Raw genomic sequence first — 25,679 nt, 5'->3', positions numbered from 1 at the left:
AAAACACTAAAAACATTATTACGCTGTTCGATAAAAAATCAAAAATATTGCTTACTTTAATCGACTTTTCACTTTTGAAATGCATAGCAATTAATAAACTTCCATAATTAAGATTAATTTTCAATAAAGATAATGGAACTGCTTAAAACATGGCCTGTATAGTTAGCATAAAATAAAGTATAATGTTTGTAGACCAGTGTACATTTAGTGGTATATTTTAGTATATTTCTGAGAGACCGGTAAATTCTAGCGGTCTGGTCGACCGGTCACGCTTGTTTTGAAACAAAAAGGATTGCAGATTATCCCGAAATAGGCGAAAAATGAAGTAAGTGGCTGGACGGGATGAATGAAAGTACTCCATTAACAATCCAATCCACAGGCTCAGCGTGGACGGCCTGCTGGTGTACTTTCCGTACGAGTACATCTACCCGGAACAGTATGCCTACATGCTGGAACTTAAGCGCAGTCTGGACGCCAAGGGCCACTGCCTGTTGGAGATGCCCTCGGGAACGGGAAAGACGGCCACCCTCCTCTCCCTGATCGTGGCCTACATGGTGGAGCATCCGGAGACCGTGCGCAAGCTGATCTACTGCTCGCGTACTGTCCCCGAGATCGAAAAGGTCATCGCCGAGCTGCAGAACCTAATGGTTTACTACGAGCGCAACTGCCCTAATCCACCTCCACTTACCGGTCTGGTGCTTAGCTCAAGAAAGAACATGTGCATCCATCCGGAGGTCAGCAAGGAGCGCGAGGGCAAGGCCGTGGACGGCAAATGCTACGGACTTACCGCCAGCTACATTCGTGAGCGGCACGAGATGGACGCCGAGACGCCCATCTGTAAGGATACTTGATTTACGCATTTAAACACCATTTAAACTGCTGACTTGTAGGCCAGTACTTTGAGGGATTTAGCATGGAGGGCAAGGAGTCCACATTGCCGGTCGGCGTCTACAGCATCGATGATCTCAAGGAATACGGACGGGCGCGCAACTGGTGTCCCTACTTTTTGGCTCGTTATGCTGTGAGTATTGGGATATTAAAACATTGCGCTCATGAAACTTGATTTGAAATCTACCAGATTGCCCATGCTCACATTGTGGTATACAGTTACCACTATCTGTTAGATCCAAAGATTGCCCAGGTGGTATCGAAGGAGATGAGCCGCGAGTCCTGCGTAGTTTTTGATGAGGCGCACAACATCGACAACGTTTGCATCGATTCGATGAGTGTAAAGATCAACAGACGCACCGTGGAGCGAAGCACGAACGCTTTGAACCAGCTAACCAAACTGGTACAGGAGTAAGTTGTCCAGGCCATGGCATTAGTCCGGGTTTATAAATGTTTTTCATTAATAGCATTCGCGAAGAGGACACAAATCGCCTGAACGAGGAGTATCAGCGCATGGTTCAGGGCCTAAAGGATGCCAGTGTTCAACGCGACACGGATATGATCCTGGCCAATCCGGTCCTGCCAAACGATGTCCTAACCGAGGTGGTGCCCGGAAACATTAGGAACGCTGACCATTTCCTTAGCTTTTTGCGTCGATTCATTGAGTATATAAAGACGAGACTGCGCGTTCATCATGTCGTCCAGGAGTCGCCTGCGGGCTTTCTTAAGGATATATCCACAAAAATTTGTATAGAGCGAAAGCCTCTGCGCTTCTGCGCTGAGCGCTTGTCCAGTCTGCTGCGCACGCTTGAGATCAGTGACTTGACCGAGTATGGAGCCCTTACTTTGGTGGGTTTTTATTTCGATAAAGCGCCATAACGATATTAATGTATTACCCATTTTTAGATCACACACTTTGCCACCCTGGTGTCCACCTACACAAAGGGCTTTACAATCATTATAGAACCCTTCGACGATAAGACGCCGACTGTTTCAAATCCCATTCTACACTTTAGTTGCCTAGACTCTTCCATTGCCATGGCTCCGGTATTTTCGAGATTCCAAACCGTGGTCATCACATCGGGCACTTTGTCACCGATGGACATGTACCCAAAGATTCTCGATTTCGATCCAGTGGTCATGAGCAGCTTTACCATGACACTGGCCCGTCCATGTCTTCTTCCTATGGTAGTTATTATTTATTCCACCAATTGGACAAAGCAATTATTAAATTCTTCGTCCAAAACAGATTGTATCGAAGGGCAACGACCAGGTGACCATTTCTTCCAAGTTCGAGACGCGAGAAGACACCGCAGTCATCCGAAACTATGGCCAGCTGTTGGTGGAGGTGGCAAAGACAGTACCCGACGGTATTGTATGTTTCTTCACCTCGTATTTGTACTTGGAGTCGGTGGTGGCCTCCTGGTATGATCAGGGAATCGTCGACACCTTGCTGCGGTACAAGCTTCTATTCATTGAGACTCAGGACAATGCCGAGACGAGCTACGCCCTGATGAACTATGTTAAGGTGAGATATATGCTTTCAATTCTTAGAAAACCACGATTGGATTGCTATGGCTTCTTACCAAATGTGCTTGACACAGCAGCCTCGCTCTCATTATGATCCGCGCCCTTGGTGGTTGGATCATGTTGATTCCATTAGTACGCAGGGTTTTTCACTCTTTCTTAGATCACATGACATTTTTCGACAAGTCCATTGAGCATTTGGATATAAGCAATAGAACTATTTGATAAACTAGAGTATGATTATAATGCATGTGTAACCGCAATGATGTTCCCATTTTGTGGTTTTTAAATGTTATGTTTGCTCACAATACGATATTGAACTCAATCGCTTAACGAATAGGGTATACACAGATTGCTTGTAAAGTTGACTAACCCCAATCAATCCTCCCATTTCGACTTGCAGGCTTGCGATTGTGGTCGTGGAGCAGTGCTGTTGGCTGTGGCGCGTGGCAAGGTCTCCGAGGGTGTGGATTTCGACCATCATTATGGTCGCGCGGTGCTCATGTTCGGCATCCCCTACGTGTACACGCAGTCGCGGATTCTGAAGGCCCGGTTGGACTACCTGCGGGATCAGTTTCAGATACGTGAGAACGACTTCCTGACCTTCGATGCCATGCGTCATGCGGCACAGTGCGTGGGCCGTGCGCTGCGCGGCAAGACGGACTATGGCATCATGATCTTCGCGGACAAGCGCTTCTCGCGCCACGACAAGAGGTCGCGTCTGCCCAAGTGGATCCAAGAGCACTTGGTGGACAGCTTCTGCAACCTGAGCACGGAGGAGGCCGTGCAGTTGGCCCGCCGTTGGCTGAGGCGTATGGCGCAACCGTTCACCCGGGAGGATCAGCTGGGCATCTCGCTGCTGACCCTCGCCCAGCTGGAGAACATGGAGCAGGAGAAGCTGGAGCGGCAGGCTCAGGGCAAACAAGGCGTTGGCGGTGAGGTGCAGGAGCTGTAAGATGTGGAAGGTGCTCCGCCAACCGGCTCTTTGTCGACTGCCTTCCGGGAATAACTCAAACGCACAGCCGTCAGCTAATGACATTGAATGCCATTAAATGCGGATCACATCGGCGATGCTGGAAAATTTTAAAGTAAAATTATTTTTTTTGGCTGCCATGCAAATCGGACGTAAATGTCCAATTAATGGCTAATTAATATTATTTATAATTTCGCGGGCATGACTAACTGTCCGCTCAAGGCGGCGAAAGGGCGCAAGCGCAGCGCGAGTTTTGCTCTTGCAGCTGTATTCGTATCTATACCTGTGATTGTATCCGGATTAGTTAAGCTGCAAATTTAGAACTAAGTGGTCTGCACTTGTTGCTATTGTGATCGTGAAGTACACTAGCAAACAGGGTCAGCCAACGAAATGTAAAATAAAGCATACATTTTATAATGAGATAAAAATATTCTGAAATGTACCAAGTCTTTTAGTTAGCCTCCATTCAGCAGATTTAATCCAGAAGCTAAGTAAGGTAATTGGGCAGCGACTATATTGTGATTTTATGACATTACTGATACAAATGGAATACCTATGGTGTGTTGCATGCAATCGAATGGCATGTTCTGTTAATCATAATAAATCATGATCCGTCTTCTGGACGAGATTCCCGCCGTAATTCAATTTCAGGGGCTCGCAATCGGGATGCAAATGAACCGCGTTGACCGAACAAATTTCTGGCGTGCATGATTTAGCCTGAAAAATGGAATTGTTGTTGCAAATCGAACGCTATCATCGCCTTATAATTGCTAACGACCCGTTTACGATGCAGTCGCAGCGGGGTTATCAAATTGAAATTATTGCACCGGGGTCCAAAGCCAGGCGCCAACGTTTTCTTAATGGCCATGTTTTCTTGTTATCATTTTTTCTTCTTTTTGTTATATTTTGGAAATGTTTACTCTGCCACGGGTTATACCAAAAAAAAAAAAATTATATATATACATATATCCCAAATGCTTTGACCGCCAAACAAGTAACCAAATTCTGTTCCGATTTCCTGGAGTCCTCGGACCACCCAGCTGTGGAGCTTAAACCGGAGCCGAGAGCCAAAAGCCAAAAGCTCCAAAGCCCCCCAGCCGGAGAGCAATTACAGTTAACGAACAAAATGATAAAACTGCCGAGCATTATGGGGCTGGGGCTCTCGCTCGCTCTGCCTCTCGCGGCAGAACTTTCGATTTTACATAAATAAAAGGTTACAACTAAATCTCGGGCAGTTTAGTCGGCAGATAGATTCGGAGCGAGCGCGCCAAATACAAAAATCCGCAATACGTAATCTGCAATCCGCGTTCCAAGCCCCAAAACTTGAGATCATAGTTCAAACAGTTCCGAGCCCGTGTCCTCGCAGAGTCCACCAACTAATCAACCCAACTAATCAACCGAAGAAATCACCACATAATCACCTAGCCAGCATGAAGCCCCAGACCAGCGAGCAAAGCGGCAGTGGCCAGAATGGCGAGGGTGCCGCGGATGCCGTTGCTGTTGCCACGATCCCCACGGGCGAAGCCTCCGCCGCCACATCCGGCACCGATCTTACGGTCTCCAAAAACAGCCAGCAGCTGAAACTGGAAATGCTCAACATGGAGCTGGCCAGCAACGGAAGCGGTGAGTTCTCCGGAAGACGTCAGCCATCGGGTGCATCGGGAACTCTTCCTGATCGGAGAAACATGCGTACTTGTATGTGCTTAGTGGGTTTGTTTGGATAAAGTTAAAATAGATCTTAAATTATTTATGGATTCGTTCCTTTCATATGATTAAAGGGACTTAGATTTCGATTTTGCAATGTCATTTAAATTCTAGAAATTATCTAAAGCTCTCATATGAGAAAGTCCCATTATATGATTGATATTCCACAAGTGCATTGGCTAGCATCTTTCCATTTCGAAGTTCTTGGACTTGGAGTGATTCACTTAATTATTTTTAATAGGAAAATAGTTATTAACGTTTGCTGATGGAGATCAAGGAGGTGAACATGATTCATTCTTGTATTTCAGTTATCTTCTCATTTCTTCGGAATTCCTGCACGTATTGCTGAGGAATTCGAAGCTAACCCTTGGTAGCCACTAATGTCGATCTAGTTTCCGGGTAATACAACCCCTTGAACTGGCTAACACCGCCGCAATGCAATCGTGCTGCTATATTGCATCACACATAGGTTACTTGGCTAGCGATTGAAATGCAATCAGATGCGCATAATGCGAAGACTCCGATTTCCGGCGATGCTGGGCCCACATAAATCCGAGTACATAAACCGCAGAGATTGGAGAACTACGATTTCTGTTCCATATGCAAACCACACGAAGTGCCGGATATCGAGAGTAACTCTTGTTGTGTCCATGCCAATAAAATGAGAGCAACTAGCTCTAACACTGACTGGGCTTATTGACATTGACATTGAAAGATTTGCTCGGTACATGGCACTTGGCTGAATGGATTGGATCGGCAGATTCAACGAGAGCTACATATGTGTGTAGTGCTCTGGAACTGGAACTCTGGGCCATGAGCCAAAGACAATGACAGAGGCAGTGGCAAAGACATAAACATAAACCCCTTCGGCTTGTGATCCGGTATTTGATTTGGTTTGATTTGATTTGGCCAAAACGTAGGGTGGTTGGATGAGGGGGAGGGTACACAGACCTGAACTACTTTTGTGAAGGTTAAAAAAGTGTTTAATTGCGAGTACGGCGCTCCAAACGGTTTCGATTCGTGGGCCTTAGCCGCTTGCCTTTTGCCGTTTCAGTTAAGTTTCAGCCCAGTTCAGTTCAATTCAGCTTTAGTTTCAGTTTCTTCGATTGCCCCTCAGTTTTGAGCTGGTGTCTGTCGGCGATGGTGACTAATAGGCCTGGCCGCAGTACTTCACATTTGAGCGATTGCGGTCAATAAAAAAGACTGAATCAAGCTGGCTAACTGAGAGCCAAGCTAATTGAGGCACTTAAAAAATTCTCCGTGAAAATTCTCCGTGACGATGGCAACCCTGCCAGTTCGGAATCCCCGATCCCCATGCCAGTGAATGGGAAATGCATTCCTGATTGAGATCAGATGCCGTAATGGGTAATTGCGGCCCAGAGAGCCGGAGACAACACCTGCCCTGTGGAAAATGTTAATGATGGTTTAATTGCATTGCATGGGGATACGGGTCGACCACTCCGGAAGAAACCCTATTGCATCTCTACGATTTGCATTGCACTTTTCAATATGATTTCAATTCCAGCCAACTCTTAAGTCATCTTTTTTTCAGGAGTGTTGCACAAGTTAGCACTAGCTAGGTATCACTGTAACTACGTCACACAATCTTTAACGATCATCTGCAGCTGTCTTAGATTTATGTAAACTAAGCCAGCCTGTGCTATTCCCAACTGATTTATTCGACCCTAAACAGCGGTGGGAGGTTTTAATGTGCTTCCATCAGTGAGCTAAGTGAAAACTATCTTGTGGTTTTAGAACCCACAAAAATCCACATCTCAGGACATATACATACGTATATATAAAATGAACAACCTTCAACTCCATGCCATAAACAAGAAGTGTGCTCAGTCTGCTCGCGATAAACGCCGAAAAATTTGCATGTACAAATGAGATTCCGAGTGTATGCAGAGAATATCCAAATTTGACCAGCTGGAGCACAGATACTTTCAATGGAAGCCCAATAAGTTGGGATGTAGGGTTTCTCGAACAGAATAAGGACACTTCCCAATGGGGTTAACGTTTTATTGACCTGTATGTTGTATGCCAGAAAGCTGCACCCATCCATTCCCTCACATGATGGTCTCCTCCTCCAGCATGTACTCCGTGAGATCGCCCTCGCCCGTCAGCATGGTGACCGGCACTCGGTTCATCTGGGCCACCCGCTGACTGGGCCAGACCATCACGTCGCAGCAGTTGGTCAGCAGAACCACATTGGTGCTCGGTGTGGTGGTGCACATCAGGTTGCCGGCCCTCTCCTGATCGCATTTGTTGAACTTGCGCCGGAAGCGGAACTTCACGGGCAACGACTTGCCCATCACGCTCTCTGCATCAAAGTACGGCGGCAGGGATTTGTTGAACACCGGATTTGTGATGGCTGGCTTCGTAAGCTAATAGTTGATGGTTAATGGTTGGAGCAATATATAAATCATAGAAATAATAAACTACAACACAGCTGGTACCTCTTCGAGAACCACGGACGTCTTGAGTCGTCGACAAGGATTACAGTAGTCGGACGCCAATGTGTTCTCCGGGGTTTTACTAGCACAGGGATCAGGTTTGGGTTCGGTTACATTGGATCCCTGCCCGCTAGCACGTGACACAATTTCGCTGCCACTTTTATCCTTGAGCTTCATGGGATCCTGGCCACGCAATACGCACTCCTGCAGAAACTCCTCCTCGATGTCAATCAGTTTCTTGATGGCACAGTCCCGCTTCAGGAAGTTCTTAATCACCGACAGATCGCGCGGCACGGCGCCGATTACGTCGAAGTCATCGCTGCGGAGTTGGAGGCGGTGCGCCATGACTTTGGTTCTCCAACGTGGATGGAGGAGCTGACGGGTGGATGGTAGGTTCAAATTTGGGAGATTAGCTCGTTTCGAGTCCGACTGCTTCTCTGGAAAGTTGAAATAAACTAGACATTGACGTCTGGCCCCAAGTTGTGTGGTTCCGATGGCAAGTTTCAAGGGTATGCAAACAATAGTTGGGAAATAAGCTGGCGCCAAGGATAAAGTGCACGTTTGGGGATGGAAGAATAACACAGCCTTCCTTATATTGCTCTATATATTAAGGTTAAAAGCTGCACTTCATTAGTTTGTTGATTTCTATGAATTTTCTTTTGGCATCTTAACAATTCAATTTACCTATCACAGAAATTACATTTTTACATTTGATGGCGCTATTTTCGTGGCTAGTGTTGTAGTTCTGGCGCCTCCTGGCAGAGCAACAAGTTCGTGTGCAGTTTTAGAGCCACTGGATGCCAAACTGTGGGCCTGCGCTCAGCTTGGCTTTGTGCCGCTCATCTAATCTCCGGTTAACGCCACTCGGAGCAGAGCTTGCCCGGCGGTGGGCGGTGGTTGTGGGGGCTGTGGGTTAGAGCTTTCCGCCGCTCAAAGCTCCGCTCGAGAGGTTCTTATTGCCACCGCTAGCCACAGCAGCCACCAGAAGAGCAGAGCTCCCCGAAGCGCCAGCACGCGAAGACAAAGTCCAGCTGAGAAAAGCGTAGAGAGACACTAGCTAGGAAAATATTGAGCAAAAAAGTGCGACCAAGTTCGAAGATTGTGTGCCAGCGAGCCATTCAGCAGTCAAATTGAGTTCCGTTCGAGTGGCAAACAAGCCTGAGTAGTCGCGCCGCCATGAGCTTCACCCGCCAACTGTCCGAGATGAGTGCCAGCGAGCTGAACGATGCCATCGACGACACCAACTTCCCGCAGGCCCACATCCTATCGCGTGGTCGCAACAACAGCGTCTGCTCAACAAGTAGCACCTCGGGCACCTCTTCGCTGGCGGACAGGCCGCAGCCCCAGACGGAGCAGTCCACTGCCATTGCGGGCACGCCCGTCGAGGAGGTGGCTCCAGCTTCTGCTCTCGTCCCGGTGGCCGGCAATCAGAGACCCCGCCTCATCCTGAAGACGAACGGCAGCAGTCCGGATAGCGATGGTACACAACCGAAAACACCAATGACACCGCGTACATCGACAACGCCAGGTAGTGGTGGGTAGTGGTCCAGGGCCAGGTGAGGGGATCTAGAGCGATGCTGCGACCGATTCAGTTAATCAATGAACTATTAGGTAGAGCGCTAGACAAACTCTTTGTGAGCATAAAACGTACGCCTATCAGCAGTGGGTTCGTGTTTCGGTTCAGAGGTCACAGATGTGCCTCAGAATATGGGATAGTACTTAGACAGCCACACACAGCCGCCGAAGGGGGGCAATGCCTCCCTATCTCGATTGATAACGATACTCATCATGTTTCTACTCGTACTCCCATTTACAGGCCACGAGAAGTGCACGTTCCACCACGACCTAGAGCTGGACCACAAGCCACCAACGCGAGAGGCCCTCCTCCCGGACATGGCCCGCTCGTACCGTCTCCTTTTGGGCGGCCTGGGCGAGAATCCCGATCGCCAGGGACTGATCAAGACACCGGAGCGGGCGGCCAAGGCCATGCTGTACTTCACCAAGGGCTATGACCAGAGTCTCGAGGGTAAGCACGTCTCATTTGGGGCATTCAATTAGCACCAGGTCAGTGATCGGAGTTGCTCATCCTGGTATTCCCAGTGAGCGGGAAACTAGTTTCATGTCGGTGAATCACTCGAGTACTCCACCATTTACGGGGGTTCCTCGGTCCGCTATAGTGCATTAGTGTAATTACCACTCGAGAGATAAAGCCCATGAACATAGGAGCACCCATTAGCGATTTCGGGTTTCGGATTACAATCAAGTGGAGCCATTCAAAATCCTATGAAATATAAGAATTAACTAGTGAAGTTTCGAGTCTTGAGGTTGACCTGCATTTCCACTTGCAGTCGCTTTTGAACTTGTCATGTAATCAATGCAAGTCATTTGAAAAACAAAAACGAAAACAAAAAGAATTGCGAATTATATGACTACCAGCATACCTAACCGGTTGCCCGAGAAATCAGGTTCTACAGTTTGTCAAATAAAATGGCATGTAAATTTAAAATCAACAGCAACACCAGACCATTTAAAAGCTAAATTCGTTGAACGAAAGTGAATAGCCTTCGGCATCGGCAATAGAATGGGTTGGATTGTGTTTAACCCGAATTCAAAGAACCCAAGAAGTCAACGAGTCAACGTGACTTGCCAATCTGACGTTGGGGGAGCTCCCCCCCACATGATGCTTGTGATGATGATTGTTTGTTGGATGGCTCACTGGGTGCTTGGTCGCTTTGGCTACTTGGCTGGTTGGCTGGTTGGTCAGGAAACGCACTGAAGCTTTCCGGTCTGTATATTAAGAGCGGGAAAGTGGGTGTGCGGGTGCGGGTGCGGGTACGGCTTCTATTCGAGGAATGGGGGAATCTCAAGAGCACATCGTTTAAAACGAGTGTGGCGAAAGCTCACACTCCACAAGAACCATAAGCCATCAAGTCAAGTCAAGTCAACCCCTCCTCCCAACACACACACACACACACTCAGTAAGCAACCACTTTAGCACTCACAGTCGCTTGAACTTAACATTCAGTATTCAGTTATGCAGCAAATAAATCTAACAAGAATTACGCGCGCCATAAATCACGAGTAGCAAAGAAAAGGCATTTGAGTAGTTTCGTGGTTGTGGGACATTGGGCGGGCATTTCAATAACGACTCCGTGGCGCAACGGTAGCGCGTCCGACTCCAGATCGGAAGGTTGCGTGTTCAAATCACGTCGGGGTCAGACAAAGATTAATTATTTTTTAAAATTTAAATAATTAATTTCAATTCTTTTAAAGATGTTCTCAATGGCGCTGTGTTCGACGAGGATCATGACGAAATGGTCGTAGTCAAGGACATTGAAATGTTCTCCATGTGCGAGCATCATTTGGTGCCTTTCTACGGCAAGGTATCAATCGGTTACTTGCCGTGCAACAAGATTCTCGGACTCAGCAAATTGGCACGGTAAGATACACCTTGTAAGAATATAGAATAGTGACCTGACTGACCGTTCATGCAATTGCTATCCCATAGCATTGTGGAAATATTTGCGCGTCGCCTGCAAGTACAGGAGCGCTTGACTAAGCAGATCGCAGTGGCCGTGACTCAGGCTGTGCAACCTGCTGGAGTCGCAGTTGTCGTAGAGGGAGTGTAAGTTTTCAAAAATATCCATATATATTTTTTAGACTATTATAATTTACTTTTTATACAGCCACATGTGCATGGTGATGCGAGGCGTGCAGAAAATCAACAGCAAAACTGTTACCTCAACTATGCTGGGCGTGTTCCGAGACGATCCCAAGACCCGTGAGGAGTTCCTGAACTTAGTCAATAGCAAATAGAGTGGACACTAGAGGACGACACTGAAATCCGAGACCAACTAAAACCCCTACAATATTTTTGGAGGCGCTTATATACAAACAAACAAAAATGAAACGAAACGAAACACAGGGTCCATTAGTTTATGTTTTTTAGGATTGATTTGATTTAATTAGTGCAATGATTGCAGCCATTTTCCTTGTTGATTTGTGTAAAAATTGTTAAAAATTTTTGTTAGCAAAAAACGTTTTTTAGATAGACGAATGTAATGAAAAGCGAGATTCAAAGCGATCGAGATTTGAATTCTGGTGTTGGGTAATTTTATGTTCAATTTTAATGCAGTTTTATGGCACTTGAACGCTCATTTTTACAACGTATACATACGAGTTATGCATTGTGCAATAAGGAAACAACTGATAATAAATCATGGCAAATTGTTTAGGGAATTTACAATTTATAAACAGTTCACATAAAATTAATCAAATCTATAGTTATGTATGTTAACCTATATAGAGTTACATTCATGATGTTCTTCGAAAGGGACCAAAGTATATTGGATGATTTTAAATGTTAAAATTATATGCTCATTATGTATATGACGTTGCTTGTAGTGAGTCAAAGCTGCTTATTAATTATACAATAAATTATCTATTTAAACACCGTTAAACAAAAGGATTTTATTATAATATACAGTTGCGAAAAAAATAATAGCACCACCATACCTTTTTTTGTTATCGATCAAATCCCAACCAAAAATGAAAAAAAAAATTTGAATTGTTCATACCTTTATTTTTTATAATTTTTTTTGGGCGGCAAGGTCTAAAATGAGGCGAAAACAAAAATAGCACCACTATAGTTTTTTCAAATAATCAATAATTATCGAAGGGTTGCTTTGGTAAAAAGCATGTTGTTATGAAACTTGACACTTGTTCTATTATTTCGAAAACATTTTTTTTTAAATTTCCTTTAAAAAATCATTAAAATGGGACGTGGAAAGCACTGCACTGAAGAAAAATGTGACTTGATCAAAAAACTCATTTCTGAATTAATTAAATATTAATATTAATATTAATATTAAAATTATAGGAAATGTAATCACCTACAACGAGAATCCCGAAAAACGTGGGAAAAAATAATCATTGGGCACCCATCTCTTCAAAAGGCTAGTGCCCGAGAGCAAGAAGGATCCATTTAAAGCTCCTACCGAACTGAAAAAGGATCTCAACATATCCGCAACAGTGCAAATAGTTCACACATGTCTAAGGGAACATGGTTTAAAAGGCTGTAGTCCAAGGAAAGGTCCTTTTTTTAAATGGGAGACACATACCAAAGCGCATTAAGTTCGTCAAGGAACATTTAAATTGGCCATGCGTAAGATGGACGAACTTTTTATCGTCAGATGAGAGCAAGGTGGTTTTTTTTGGTGGGAATGGATCTTGATCGAATGTAAGACGCCCTAGGAACACCGAATATAAGCCAAACGACACAGTAGAAGCAATTAAACACGGCGGATCCAGTGTAATGGTATGGGCATGTTTTTCTTACTAGGGAGTTGGACCAATACATTGGGTAAAAACCATAATGGATCAGCATGTGTATGTGGATATTTTGGAGACGGTGATGCTACCCTTTGCTGAATATGATATGCCGCTAAAATGGGTCTTCCAACAAGACAAAGACCCCCAGCATACCAGCAGGAAAGCCAAGGAATGGTTCCAAAGTAATTAAGTTCATGTTCTGGAGTGGCCTGCGCAGTCGCCAGACCTCAATCCCATCGAAAACCTTTGGTCGGATATTAAAAAGGCAGTTGCAGCTTTTAAGCCAACTAATAACGAAAGCCTATGGACCCTGATTAAGGAGTCCTGGAGCAATATAACCCCAAAACGGTGCCAGGACCTGGTTGACTCCATGCCAAAGCGTTGCGCAGCTGTTATTGCTAATAAAGGATACACTACCAAATACTAAATTAATGGGATCGGCGTAGTTATACCCGTTACTCGTAGAGTAAAAAGGTACATATACTAGATTCGTTGAAAAGTATGTAACAGGCAGACCATATAAAGTATATATATTCTTGATCAGGATCAATAGCCGAGTCGATCTGGCCATGTCCGTCTGTCCGTCCGTCTGTCCGTCCGTCTGTCCGTCTGTCTGTCCGTATGAACGTCGAGATCTCAGGAACTACAAAAGCTAGAAAGTTGAGATTAAGCATACAGACTCCAAAGACATAGAAGCAGCGCAAGTTTGTTGCCACGCCCACACTAACGCCCACAAACCGCCCAAAACTGCCACGCCCACACTTTTGAAAAATGTTTTGATATTTTTTCATTTTTGTATTGGTCTTGTAAATTTCTATCGTTTTGCCAAAAAACATGTATTTAATCATATGAACTCCGCACCCAGCACCCCGGACCCCGCACCACGGACCCCACACACCGGACCGCGGACCCCGCACCCCGGACCCCGCACCCCGGACCCCGGACCACGGACCCCGCACCCCGGACCCCGCACACCGGACCCCGCACACCGGACCCCGCACCCCCGACCCCGCACACTGGACCACGCACCCCGCACCCAGCACACCGGACCCCGCACACTGGACCCCGCACCCCGCACCCCGGACCCCGCACACCGGACCCCGCACACCGGACCACGGACCCCGGACCACGCACACTGGACCCCGCACGCCGCACACCGGACCCCGCACCACGGACCCCACACACCGGACCGCGGACCCCGCACCCCGGACCCCGGACCACGGACCCCGCACCCCGGAACCCGCACACCGGACCCCGCACACAGGACCCCGCACCCCGGACCCCGCACACTGGACCCCGCACCCCGCACCCCGCACACCGGACCCCGCACACTGGACCCCGCACCCCGCACCCCGCACACCGGACCCCGCACCCCGGACCCCGCACACCGGACCCCGCACACCGGACCCCGCACACCGGACCCCGCACACTGGACCCCGCACCCCGCACCCCGCACACCGGACCCCGCACACAGGACCCCGCACCCCGGACCCCGCACACTGGACCCCGCACCCCGCACCCCGCACACCGGACCCCGGACACTGGACCCCGCACCCCGCACACAGGACCCCGCACCCCGGACCCCGCACACCGGACCCCGCACACAGGACCCCGCACCCCGGACCCCGCACCCTGGACCCCGCACGCCGCACACCGGACCCCGCACACTGGACCCCGCACCCCGCACACCGGACCCCGGACCCCGCACCCCGGACCCCGCACACCGGACCCCGCACACTGGACCCCGCACCCCGCACACCGGACCCCGGACCCCGCACCCCGCACCCCGGACCCCGCACCACGGGTTGTTACATGTACTTAATTACACCCCGCACCCCGGACCCCGGACGGGTGTCAGATAGTCGAGAAACTCGACTATTGTTTGTTTGTTTTAATATACAATCACTTGTTATTAATGAATTTGTTACTGTTAAGTTTATATTTTATGTTTAAAGCATTTTTTATGAAGTGGTGCTATTATTTTTTTCGCCTTATTATGTCATTTTTAATAAAGTTCCTTAAATAAGTTAAGAATTCATAGAACAATTGTGATTTTTTTATTTCCTAAAAAGTGCATTGTTTAACCTTTCTAAAAAGGTATTTCAGATCCTTTTAAACCCAAAATTGTAGGTATGCTATTTTTTTTTTCGCAGCTGTATATACACAAAAAAGTAAGGTGTCAGCCAAGGGACTTGGGCTTCTGCATGACCCCGACGTGATTTGAACACGCAACCTTCCGATCTGGAGTCGGACGCGCTACCGTTGCGCCACGGAGTCAACTTGGAGGGAGGCTTCTAAGTGACAGGAATGCCCCAACGCCAACAGGTTGTTGGTTCAAGTCGAGCAGAATCCATCTGTTCGGTTTGTTTACCTTCAAGCAAGAGCATCGGTGGTTCAGTGGTAGAATGCTCGCCTGCCACGCGGGCGGCCCGGGTTCGATTCCCGGCCGATGCAAATTACTTTTTTTATTTTATTCATTTTTAGTTTAAGGAATTTTGATGCGTAACTTTAGCTTAAAGATATAACTAAGGGATAAAAGTTCCAGAATAATTCGTGAAGCCACGAGAAAATATGTATATAAAAAAATAATTGATATATAAATGATTTTTTATTTTACTTCTTAATTTTAAGAAGAAACCTATGTATTATGTCCTGCAATCCTACTGCGTAACTTGCTTGGAATTGTTTTGTGTTTGATAATAGTACTAGAATAATTTTCATCGTGAAGCAAGGAAAAAATATATCACTCCTATTGGTTATGGGTAGTAATTAAATGTACAAGTTTCTCGACAATAACCTACCCAATACTAAGTTCATTTTTACAATAATCGATAACACAAAGACTTGACAATAGTTTTGATGCATCAATAAACATCGATAACAACAAAAACATTAAGATATATCCGCAAAACTCCCACCACTAGTCGTCGTTTCGTTGTCTTGTGGAAAAGTTGGGTTGGCAGTGATACTTTTTGATTTAATTCTTTTCGCGCTGATTAATTGCTTTTCTTGATCTGACACAACCTCTACGAATCACCGTTAACACGGGTGGCACTTGCTAAGCAGGCCCCCGAGAAATTTAAAAGACTGAAAGCCTCCAAATAGAAATAAAATTGCTGCACCTGCACAGACGTGTCTGTGTGCATTGCGATTTCTAATCACTCGCAAGACTTTCTTCCACAAAAAGTGACCAGAAAAGAGCCCACACGAGCCCAGCCATTAAGAAGTGTGCCACTATTTCGCCCCATAAAACACGCCGTCCACTTAAATTCCGTAAGCCAGGCAGCAAAATACAATTAAATAACAGGGGCAAGAGAGAAAGAGACAGAGCACCTGGCGAGGGGCAGGGCGTTTTTTCAGAGTTTCGCTTTTAATCTGGACAACGACGACGACAAGACGTGAGTGGCTTCTCATATTGTTTAATTTCTCTATTTACAACAAAAAAAAAAACAAGAAATGCAAGCATTCGCATCGCCACACACATACGCACAGTGCATTCCAAGCGAGTGTATGCAAGTTCAGTTAGTAGTCTGGGTTGCCACCTTTTCGCAGGCCCAAACTAACGGTCCCTACGGCTGCACCTGTGTGTGTGGCTTCGTGTGCCTGCGTTTTCCTATTGGGATAACACATTTTCAACGGAATTCGCATTGCTTTCAGCGATTAACAACACCTAACGATGAATGGACAGCCGCCCAATGCGGGACCCTCCAAAGTGGACCTGTTCATTACTCATGTGGATCACGTGGGTCCGTATCTGAAGGTCTACGGTCAGGTAAACCGAGACGCCGCCTTCCTGGTCAGCAAGCGAATCGAGCAGCTTTTGCCCACATGCTTTGCCATTGAGCCCAGTTGGTCAGTGGAGCGCCAGCAGGCTCTCCTCATGCCCGGCACGTTTTGTGTTTTTAAGAAGACCAATGGCCCGGCTCCTGGTGATATAGAATACAGGCGGATACGTGTGGTCAGTGCCGACCTGGAGGGTCAGGTGATGCGGACGGAGATCGAGTTCCTGGACTTTGGCTATAAGCGTACTGTGGATAGTCATGATGTGAGTGACTTTCAAGTTTACAGCAATTTTTTATTTATGAAATGTATCCTTTTTAGCTTATGTTTCCGAAGCAACCCAAGCTGCTGCAGAACATTCCCCTGCTCTGCTCCCAGTACATCGTGCTGGGCATCTGCTCCGAGTGGGATCAGACCGATCTGTCTGTGGTTCAAGATCTGATTGTCAACCAGACCGTTCAAATCAACATTGATCCCACACATATTTGTGACCAAAAGTTCGCCAGTCTGCGCTGGAGGGACTTTGAGCTTAACGAGTTCTTGGTGCAACAAAAACAAATCGGAGCTCCGGTCGGCAAGCAACTCATGATGGACCACTGCAAGAAGTTGTGGAAGGATACTCCACAGTCTCCGGTCACCGAGTACAACAACAATAGTATACATAATTCAAAGACGCCCACGGAGATTGCCCGTGAGCAACTCGCGGTGCGACGATCCTTGGCTGCTCGCTTGGATGCACAGCGCTCGGTCCAGGTTACACCGCCAAGGCCGCTTAACGCAGATGCCCCAGACTATACGCCTAAACAGCTGCCGCTGGTCAATGTGGTATGAATCGTATAAATTTCTATAAAAGTAATTTATTAATCAATCAATTTACAGACAAATGTACAGGTGCCAATGCAAGGCCTAAACAATACTCAGAAACCGGTATTTGTACCGGCAAATCCTTATAATCGTGCCAACTATCAGCCCGCTGTGCCGGCTGCTCAACCATATGTGCCCAAGGCGAATCCCCGATCGCAATACACCTACTACAATGTTCGCATGAACAAACCGATTACAGCCATGCCGCCGCCGGCCGGTCCACATGTGCCCATTCAGCACTATAATCAACAGGCTAGCTACGTACCCTTGAGCTATGTTCCTGCACGGTTCACCCCGCCTCCGACGCCATCGATTGCGCAACGGGCGAAACAAAGCACCATTCCTGCCTTTAGAACCACAAGCTTAACGGTGGGCCTCACCTACGACGTGGATATAAGCTATGTGGAGAACGGTCCGTACCTATTTTGGGTGCACCTGAAAAGTAGCGGTGATAATCTGAGCGCCATGATGGGTCAGATTGAACGGACGAAGCTCAAGGCGCTCCCTCAGGCTCCTGAACTTGGAACTGCCTGCGTAGCCCGTTTTTCAGAAGATGGTCATTTGTATCGCGCTATGGTTAGCGCTGTCCACGCCCAACGTTACCGCGTTGTCTACGTCGACTACGGAAACTCGGAGATGCTGTCAACAAGTGATCTGTTTCAAATACCCCCAGAACTATTGGAAATCAAGCCATTTGCTTTCCGATTTGCTTTGGCCGGAACCAAGGAAATTGAGCCCATTGACGAAAGCATGAAGCGAATTTTTAAAAAGTCGGCCATTTATAGGAACTTTGAACTGACTGTACAGGCGCCGGAGAGTGTAGGATCCATGCAAACCTGCCATCTTAACCAGAATGTAAGTGTAAAGATAATTTTGGAATCTAATTTTTACATCATTTTATTGCAGGGCACCAATATGCTGGAGCTTCTTAGACAGTTAAAGAATTCACGGCAGTCCTACAAAAAGGCGGAGCAACTTGAAAACGACGACGCCGTGGAGATCCGTTTTATTGATTCGCCCAGCAACTTTTATGTGCAGAAAGTGTCAAACATAGGAAAGTTCGAGCAGCTCATGGACGAGATGTTCTCCTACTACAATGCAAACCAGAAAGTTCCCGATCAGTTGATCTTGGGTGCACCCTGCATTGTCAAATGCGATCAGGAATGGTACCGCGCGGAGATTCTGCGTGTTGATGACTCTGTGATTGTGCGGCACGTAGATTTTGGTTATGAACAGAATGTGAAGCGGCACCTGATCGGCCATATTGCTGAGAAGCATCTGGAAATGCCGCGCCAGGCAATTAAGTGCTGCCTAAAAGGCTTCGAGAACAGCGAACTTAGCGAGGACAAGATTACCGACCAGTTCGAAATGTTAGCTGAGGAATCCAATATCCGTAGGCGCACATTCAGTGTGCGTATCTTTCGCATAGAACCCGATGGGCTGAACGTAGTCAATCTGCTGGCCAAAAACCTTAATGTAATGAAGAAGCTCTACAAGCTTTCTATGCCTTTTGAACAGTACCTGTCGCTGGAAAAGGGTCAGTTTAATGCAAACACCACTCGCGCTGAGTCTGTGATTTCTTCTGAATTAGATAAGAGCCTAATTTTGAATTCCACAAGTATTGTCGAGAGCGACAATCGTTTGCAAGTTCAGGAAAAGCAGCAGCCACAGAAAAAGGACGAGGCTAAGCAGCAGCAACTAGCGATCGAAATTCCGCAACCAGTAAGGGCGGTATGCGGAGGCAAGAGCTCCGCAGACTGGGACAAACGTAGCTCCACCTCAGCTGGCTCAAAGGACAGTAAGCGTCAGCAGCAGCAACAAACTCAGCGACCCGATCGCCATTTGGACTCCAGCTTTGAAACGCAGAGTATCGGCAGTTACAACAGTGGCATGAGTTCGCCGCGCAAGGGTAACCGACAACAGAACGGTCGCACACCGATTCAATCACCACGGCATAATGAAAAGCAGGAAGCGAAAAAAAATGCGTAAGTATTTTTTTATTATGTCCGCAGTGTACTTAATATTAAGACTCTCTTATCACTACTATTTCAGGCGCTTTAACAACAACGAGTCACCACGCAGGACTCAAGAAAGCCAGCAGGGGAACCAACGCTCCCAAAATGCGCCACAGGGCTATGCTCAAAAACCACAGCGTCAAAAATCCACGTTGGACGGAACTATCAGCTCAAAGCGTTCCAGCGGAGTGGAGAGTGATATTGCATCCTCTTCCTCCGAGCCGGTGCCAGTCAGCAAGCCGGAGAAGTACATCTCTTTGGAAAAACCGTATGCGCTGCAGGAGATGAAAACACCTAGTAAGGAGGCAGCCAGTCTGTCTTGGTGGGTCTCGCCATTCCAGTTCTACGTCGTGCCCAAGTCTGTCTCCGCAAAGTATGATAATGTGCTGCGTGATATGCGACAGTTCTACCGCCAGAAGCAACACCAGCCACTTCAATTAAAGGTTGGATCCACTGTAGTAGTGCGCCAGCGAAAGGACAACGCCATTCTGCGGGCAACAGTGACCGCATGCAATCACATGATGCGCAAGTATCGCGTGTTTTGCGTGGACACTGGCAGCTTAATAACAGTCACCTCAGAGGATGTTTGGCAGTTGGAGCAGCGATTTGCAGAGCCGCCGTGCATGGCACATCGCTGCAGCTTTCACAGCGTGGTTACCAACTATGATCCTTTGTACATTGTGGATCGCATGGAAAAGTTCGTTCCAGTTAATGCCAAAGTCGACTGCGAGTTTGTGGCCAAAGAGAAGAGCAACCAAGGATCAAATAACAGCACAACTTGCGCCTACACAGTTAACATGTTTGTGAACGGAGCCTCGCTACGAGACATGCTGGTCAAAGCAGAGTTCCTTACTGAAGTGGCACCTGGTAAGAGAAGCACCTTCTTCCTTAAAAATTTACCTCTTGTACTGTTTTGATAATAATAATAATGATAATAATGATAATAATAACACACTTTATTCCTATTTATCAACAGAGATTCGCGTAAACCTTTTAGCTGGTCAGCAGATTAGAGGAAAATTCAGTTCTATTCGAGACATGACGAGCTTCAAGGTCCAGTTTGATTACTGTAATGTGAACTTTCTGTGCACCTATGACGATGCAAAGTTTGTTAAGTCCAATCCAGATTTGGCCAGGCGGTTCAAGGAGTTTTATGAGGGTAAATCGTTTGCCCTTAATGTCAAGAATGTCTGCGAAAACAATATGTAAGTTTAGCTGCACTTTAATTTGTGTGGGTAGTCGAACTCGACTTTTGTAAACCAAATCTGATAATCTTTATTTATTTCAAAGCGTTCATCTGAGACCTGTAATGCCGTTGTTCAAAGAGGATCGCAAGACATTCGTCTGTCCTTATCCCGTAGTGCTGAGCTCATTCCAAGCACTTGTTGTGTACACTGCTAAACCTTACCGCGTGTATGTCCAACCGCAGGCAATAGTTCCAGCTATGCAGACCCTATTGGATAATATGTATGAACACTATCAGGCCAAGGGTAAATACTTTAGTTTTTATTTAGACCGTCAAATTAATCGGACTTTTTTAGGAGATCCTTTAAAAAAATTCGAAGTGGGACAGATCTGTGCTGTACGAAGTTCCGATGGCAATTGGTACAGAGCCAGAATCACAGGAAGGGATTCAAATGCAGCAATCTCCGAAGTATTTTACATCGATTACGGCAATACGGAGGAAATAAAGCGTGACGATATCAAGGCATTGGATGCACAGTTCTATGAGTACGCAAGCGGCTTTGCAGTAGAGATTAATTTGCCGATTGGACGCCCCAGCAACGAAGCAAAGCTAAAGACGCGTATAGCTGAGATTCTTATGGAAAAGGTTGTCACCATTAAATCGATTGAGGTGCGCCGCAGTCACCTAATTGCTGATGTCATTTTGGAAAACAATCAGAATGTGATAGACCTGCTAAAGTCTGAGAAGCTTGTACCTGGCAAAGATTTGGACTACATGCGCAAGCAAATGGAGAAAGGAAAGTCTCGCACTTACGAGTACATTGAAACAGTAGACTTAACTTTGGACGAAGAGGAGGATAAGGGTCGCAAGGAAACTGGCAGCAAGTCGAGTTCGGCAAATGCCTCGCCAAAGAAGAAACAAAATAATGACAGGGACCGCGAGCCCAAGAAAAGTAAGCCAGCAGAGCCTGCTCCGACTTCTGCTCCATTACCTGTTGCATTGAAAGCTCCTTCACCAGTTCCTGCGGAGCCGGCACCAGTGCCAAAACCAGCCACTCCCGTTCCAGAGGCTGTTGATGTACCAGAAATTAACCCAACTGTTGAAGAAGCTGCTCTCGAGTCAATGCCGGCTCCTGCAAAGGAGGATCCTTACAAAGACTTGGACTGCGTTGTGCTGAGTCATTGCGACAACCCTGCACAATTCTTTGTCCACCCGATCGATCAGCTTTCGAAACTAAATCAGCTGCATGAGAACCTTCAGATTGTGTCTCCCTCTTTGCCCCAGTTGATAAACGTGGTGAACGGTGCGGACTGCGTTTCGATGTATTCGGTAGACAAGTGCTGGTATCGCGCTAAAATCATCGATGCCGAGCTTATGGTACTACTTTTCATAGACTATGGCAACACAGATTGCGTATCGGATGCAACTGACATCAAAGAAAGCATGTGGTCGCACATCGAACCCTTCTGCTTGCCATGCGCACTTCCGATTTGCCCCAAGGGTACAGCTGATTGGGTGGATGCAGCGAATGGCATCTTTAACGAATCTTATTCGAAGATCCCGCGCCTTGAGTACCTTACCCAAGGAGATCATTACACGACCAGTTATGTTAACATGTATATTGAAGGCGAGGATGTGGCTAAGAAATTAATTGCTGATGGTTTTGCTAGACCACTAGAATATTTGGCCAGTGGATGCAGCTGCTATATTTCGCACGTGAATGGAATTTGCGACTTCTTTATTCAGCTTGAACGTGATTCAAAAGCCCTAGAACTAATTGAGATGTATTTGCGTGAGGAGGATAAACTAAAGCCACTCGAACGATTTGAAAAGGGTTTGATTGTGGCTGCTCTATTTGAGGACGATGAGCTGTGGTACCGAGCCCAGTTGCGAAAGGAATTGCCCGGTTCCCGATACGAAGTTCTTTTTATCGATTACGGTAACACCTCCACCACTTCGAAGTGTCTAATGCTGTCCGAGGAGATTGCTAGTCTGCCCAGCTTATCCAAGAAATGTTCGCTGCAGTTGCCGGAGGCCTACATCTCTTGGACACCAGAAGCTGAGGGTAAATTCGCCGAACTGACAGGCGAGGGTGAGCTGGTGTTTACCACACAGCTTTTGAAGCCAGGACAGGATCATGTCACCATTGATCTCCTGTTGGATGGAGAAAACATTATCGAACGACTGTTGCCGTTGTGCCATCGAAAGGAACCAAAAGAAGCCAGCAAGGAGTCTCTAACTGTAACCACTAAAGCCATCGTTACACACGTGGAGAATACATCCCGGATGTATCTTCAGTTTAACGAGAAGGATTCGTTAATGGACATTATATGCGAGAAGCTTAACGGAAGCAAGCTGCAGCTCAAGACGGAAAAGGCTTCAGTAGATGATATGTGTGTAGTTCAATTCGCCGACGACATGGAGTTCTATCGCTCACGTATTCTGGAAGTGCTCGAAGATGACCAATACAAGGTAGTTTTGATCGATTACGGAAATACAACAGTGGTGGATAAGCTTTACGAGTTACCTCAAGAGTTTACGCTCATTAAACCTGTGGCCGAAGTCTGCAGCATGGAACCCTGCGCCGTATTTGAGAAAAATAAGGCCCTTACCCTAACAACGCTTGACGCGCTGCTGGACAGCTGCAACGGTGTTGTGGCAGTGGAATTTGTAAACAAGTCTGCCAGTCCCCCGGTGGTCAGATTGACGACTAAGGATAAGAGGAGCCTGAAGATTTATGAACACCTTCAAAAGTTGATTGAAGCTGAGCTTAAACTCATCCAAAAACGAAACGAGAACTCTGAATGCGTTATCTCATATGGTAGCTCACCGAAGAGTTTCTATGTGCAAATGAAGCACAATTCAGCGGACTTGGACTTGATTGTAAAGACACTGCAGTCTTTAAAGAAGGAGCAACTGAAGATATTAATCGATCCTACCAAAAATTCAAATGGTGTATGCTACTCTCAGGAGGATGCCTGTTACTATCGCTGTAGTATCAAGACTGTATTGGAGGCTAACCAGGGCTTTGAAGTCTTTTTGCTAGATTTTGGAAACACCCTGGTCGTTCCAGAGGTATGGAAGCTGCCTCAAGAGATAGAGCCGATTCCATCGTTGGCCCTACACTGCCAGCTCAGTGAGATTCCAAAAGATGTGTCTGATGAAAAACTGGAAGAAGCCTTTGCCGCTTTGCTAGAGCAGCACTTTGGAGAACTTTACGAGATAACTACTCAGCCAAACGAGGATGAGACAAAACCTCTTGTTGCTCAACTTCGTATTAACTATAAGGATTTCGTCCAGGAGCTGGCCAGTACGGTGACCGGGGTACAGAAGCCACTCGAAGTGGAGCTGCACAACTGCGTTGTGGTTCAGTACGATGACCCTATGTCCTTCTACGTGCAGATGGAAAGCGATGTACCAGCACTAGAGCAAATGACTGATAAGCTCCTCGATGCAGAACAGGAGTTGCCCGCCTTTAGCGATCTCAAAGAGGGCGCTTTGTGTGTGGCTCAGTTTCCTGAGGACGAGGTCTTCTATCGCGCCCAGATTGTCAAGGTTTTGGACGAGGGAAAGTGTGAGGTGCATTTTATTGACTTTGGCAACAATGCCGTGACCCAGCAGTTCCGCCAGCTGCCCGAAGAGTTGGCCAAGCCGGAGCGATACAGCAAGCATTGCGAGCTGGAGGCGTCTACCATATCCAAGTGCGACGCAGCCCTGCTCCAGACGTTCATTGACACACGCTTCTCTGAAACATTCCAGGTAGAGATTCTGGCCACCAAGGGAGCTGGCACCCACGTCGTGCGACTCTTCTACCAGAGCAAGAACATCAGCGAAAAGCTTCAGGAAAATCAGTGATTAGCCCTTTATACTGTCAGATCGGATTCATATGTGCTCCATGCAGGAGATTGTGATTAGGTTGGCTAGAACATGCGTTGTATTATCTACTTAGTTGAACGAGTTTAACTTATTCAAAGGGAAGAGGACACCTCACGATTAGCCAAGATGCTTCATTGATTTTTCATGGAAAACCAAAATGAAAGCAATTTGTAATATTAATTAAAGAATCAATACGGAATGCAAAACATTATCACCAAAAACACAACAAAACGAAAAAAAATCGAACAAAAAAAAAACGAAAAATCATTGAAAAAAAATCTATAAAAACAAACGAAAAATATTGAAAAACACATAAAAAAATGTAATCTAGATAAAATTGGCACTAACCAATTTATGTTAGTAGCTATTAAGGCGGATGACGATTTATTTAATTGCTCAACCTTGTGTAAAACAATTTTACATCATCAACGAACGTTGGCGAATTGAAGAGAAGTGGAGTGAAGCTTGAACCTCCTCCAGAAGAATTATTTATTTTCCCTTTATAACTGTATTTGTACTTTCTTTTCTCGATTAACCAACTGAAGAATCACATATATTTTTCGTACTTCTCATTTTTTACTTTTCATTACCTAAACAAACAAAAAAACATTGCAAATCGAAGACTAAAGAAACGTAAGGAAACTAATGGAATATGGGTTTATGTATTAAAACCTTCAATCACAATGTCATATTTTTCTACTATTTCTTTTTCATGTTGTGAACAAAATATTAAAACAAACCAATAAATACGATGAAAAGTAATGCCATATAGAGCGTATATATTATTACTTGGTCTTCATACCTGGAGTTGCAGACCTGGTGCCAGGTAGCAATTAGCGGTCGTCACTCGGGGATTTATTGGATTACGGTTGCTTTAAAACTTCAACTCGATGTGGAAAGGTGCCGAGCGAACAGGGCTCATGTCCGTACATGAGGAGATCTCTGGGTGTCGACTGGAAGTCGGACCTGCTGCTGATAAGAAGGGTATTAAGACGTCTGCCCACATTTACGATGCGGATCAATCTCTCATTTCCGAGTAACGCCGTATCATTCAACACTTAGTTGGTCGAGATATCATT

The 25,679-nt window shown here is 46.3% G+C and overlaps 4 protein-coding genes and 3 non-coding genes across 10 annotated transcripts; 5 read left to right on the top strand and 2 right to left on the bottom strand.

Annotated features, from left to right (window-relative positions):
• Positions 1 to 208: 208 nt before the first annotated feature.
• LOC120445024 (general transcription and DNA repair factor IIH helicase subunit XPD) lies at positions 209 to 3,826 on the top strand. Its single transcript, XM_039625097.1, has 8 exons — positions 209 to 325; positions 380 to 837; positions 891 to 1,021; positions 1,079 to 1,299; positions 1,356 to 1,737; positions 1,795 to 2,076; positions 2,138 to 2,416; positions 2,819 to 3,826. Exons 1-8 carry the CDS (start codon positions 321 to 323, stop codon positions 3,368 to 3,370), a joined length of 2,310 nt encoding a protein of 769 aa, XP_039481031.1. The 5' UTR covers positions 209 to 320; the 3' UTR covers positions 3,371 to 3,826.
• A 792-nt stretch (positions 3,827 to 4,618) lies between these two features.
• On the top strand, positions 4,619 to 12,027 carry LOC120445056 (GTP cyclohydrolase 1). Of its 4 annotated transcripts, none has more exons than XM_039625178.2 (5): positions 4,619 to 5,011; positions 9,365 to 9,574; positions 10,822 to 10,987; positions 11,057 to 11,173; positions 11,235 to 12,025. In XM_039625178.2, exons 1-5 carry the CDS (start codon positions 4,819 to 4,821, stop codon positions 11,362 to 11,364), a joined length of 816 nt encoding a protein of 271 aa, XP_039481112.1. In that variant the 5' UTR covers positions 4,619 to 4,818; the 3' UTR covers positions 11,365 to 12,025. The 4 variants fall into 4 exon arrangements, with proteins under 4 accessions (XP_039481112.1, XP_039481109.1, XP_039481108.1 ...); XM_039625175.2 differs by lacking the exon at positions 4,619 to 5,011 and adding an exon at positions 8,533 to 9,076 and having other exon boundaries at positions 11,235 to 12,027; XM_039625174.2 differs by lacking the exon at positions 4,619 to 5,011 and adding an exon at positions 8,533 to 9,082 and having other exon boundaries at positions 11,235 to 12,027.
• Positions 7,101 to 8,015, bottom strand: LOC120445064. The gene is made up of 2 exons (XM_039625188.1): positions 7,552 to 8,015; positions 7,101 to 7,479 (listed from the first exon to the last, which is right to left on the bottom strand). The coding sequence occupies exons 1-2, from the start codon at positions 7,891 to 7,893 to the stop codon at positions 7,162 to 7,164; spliced, it is 660 nt and encodes a 219-aa protein (XP_039481122.1). The 5' UTR covers positions 7,894 to 8,015; the 3' UTR covers positions 7,101 to 7,161.
• On the top strand, positions 10,695 to 10,766 carry Trnaw-cca. The gene has a single exon. It is a non-coding gene; the product is annotated as a tRNA-Trp (tRNA).
• A 3,057-nt stretch (positions 12,028 to 15,084) lies between the features above and the next one.
• Positions 15,085 to 15,156, bottom strand: Trnaw-cca. The gene has a single exon. It is a non-coding gene; the product is annotated as a tRNA-Trp (tRNA).
• Positions 15,157 to 15,262: 106 nt separating this feature from the next.
• Positions 15,263 to 15,333, top strand: Trnag-gcc. The gene has a single exon. It is a non-coding gene; the product is annotated as a tRNA-Gly (tRNA).
• A 473-nt stretch (positions 15,334 to 15,806) lies between these two features.
• Positions 15,807 to 25,369, top strand: LOC120445008 (maternal protein tudor). Its single transcript, XM_039625060.2, has 9 exons — positions 15,807 to 16,277; positions 16,537 to 16,924; positions 16,981 to 17,484; positions 17,539 to 18,378; positions 18,430 to 19,508; positions 19,576 to 20,405; positions 20,515 to 20,743; positions 20,829 to 21,028; positions 21,080 to 25,369. The coding sequence occupies exons 2-9, from the start codon at positions 16,556 to 16,558 to the stop codon at positions 24,577 to 24,579; spliced, it is 7,551 nt and encodes a 2,516-aa protein (XP_039480994.1). The 5' UTR covers positions 15,807 to 16,277; positions 16,537 to 16,555; the 3' UTR covers positions 24,580 to 25,369.
• Positions 25,370 to 25,679: the final 310 nt, after the last annotated feature.

Source organism: Drosophila santomea, chromosome 2R (assembly GCF_016746245.2).
Source record: "Drosophila santomea strain STO CAGO 1482 chromosome 2R, Prin_Dsan_1.1, whole genome shotgun sequence".
NCBI classification, from domain to species: domain Eukaryota; kingdom Metazoa; phylum Arthropoda; class Insecta; order Diptera; family Drosophilidae; genus Drosophila; species Drosophila santomea.
Note: the sequence above shows the minus strand (reverse complement) of the source record. Positions and strands in the feature narration are given on the sequence as shown.

Excerpts from the sequence above, each read along its gene's own strand:
- LOC120445024 (XM_039625097.1), top strand. Across the intron at positions 838-890 it reads GGACGCCGAGACGCCCATCT|GCCAGTACTTTGAGGGATTT; the intron begins GTAAGGATACTT and ends GCTGACTTGTAG. Across the intron at positions 1,738-1,794 it reads AGTATGGAGCCCTTACTTTG|ATCACACACTTTGCCACCCT; the intron begins GTGGGTTTTTAT and ends ACCCATTTTTAG.
- LOC120445064 (XM_039625188.1), bottom strand. The coding sequence starts at position 7,893 with ATGGCGCACCGCCTCCAACTCCGCAGCGATGACTTCGACGTAATCGGC. Across the intron at positions 7,480-7,551 it reads CGTCCGTGGTTCTCGAAGAG|CTTACGAAGCCAGCCATCAC; the intron begins GTACCAGCTGTG and ends ATCAACTATTAG.
- LOC120445056 (XM_039625174.2), top strand. The coding sequence starts at position 8,725 with ATGAGCTTCACCCGCCAACTGTCCGAGATGAGTGCCAGCGAGCTGAAC. Across the intron at positions 9,083-9,364 it reads ATCGACAACGCCAGGTAGTG|GCCACGAGAAGTGCACGTTC; the intron begins GTGGGTAGTGGT and ends TCCCATTTACAG. Across the intron at positions 9,575-10,821 it reads CTATGACCAGAGTCTCGAGG|ATGTTCTCAATGGCGCTGTG; the intron begins GTAAGCACGTCT and ends ATTCTTTTAAAG.
- LOC120445008 (XM_039625060.2), top strand. The coding sequence starts at position 16,556 with ATGAATGGACAGCCGCCCAATGCGGGACCCTCCAAAGTGGACCTGTTC. Across the intron at positions 16,925-16,980 it reads GTACTGTGGATAGTCATGAT|CTTATGTTTCCGAAGCAACC; the intron begins GTGAGTGACTTT and ends TATCCTTTTTAG. Across the intron at positions 20,406-20,514 it reads CCTTACTGAAGTGGCACCTG|AGATTCGCGTAAACCTTTTA; the intron begins GTAAGAGAAGCA and ends ATTTATCAACAG.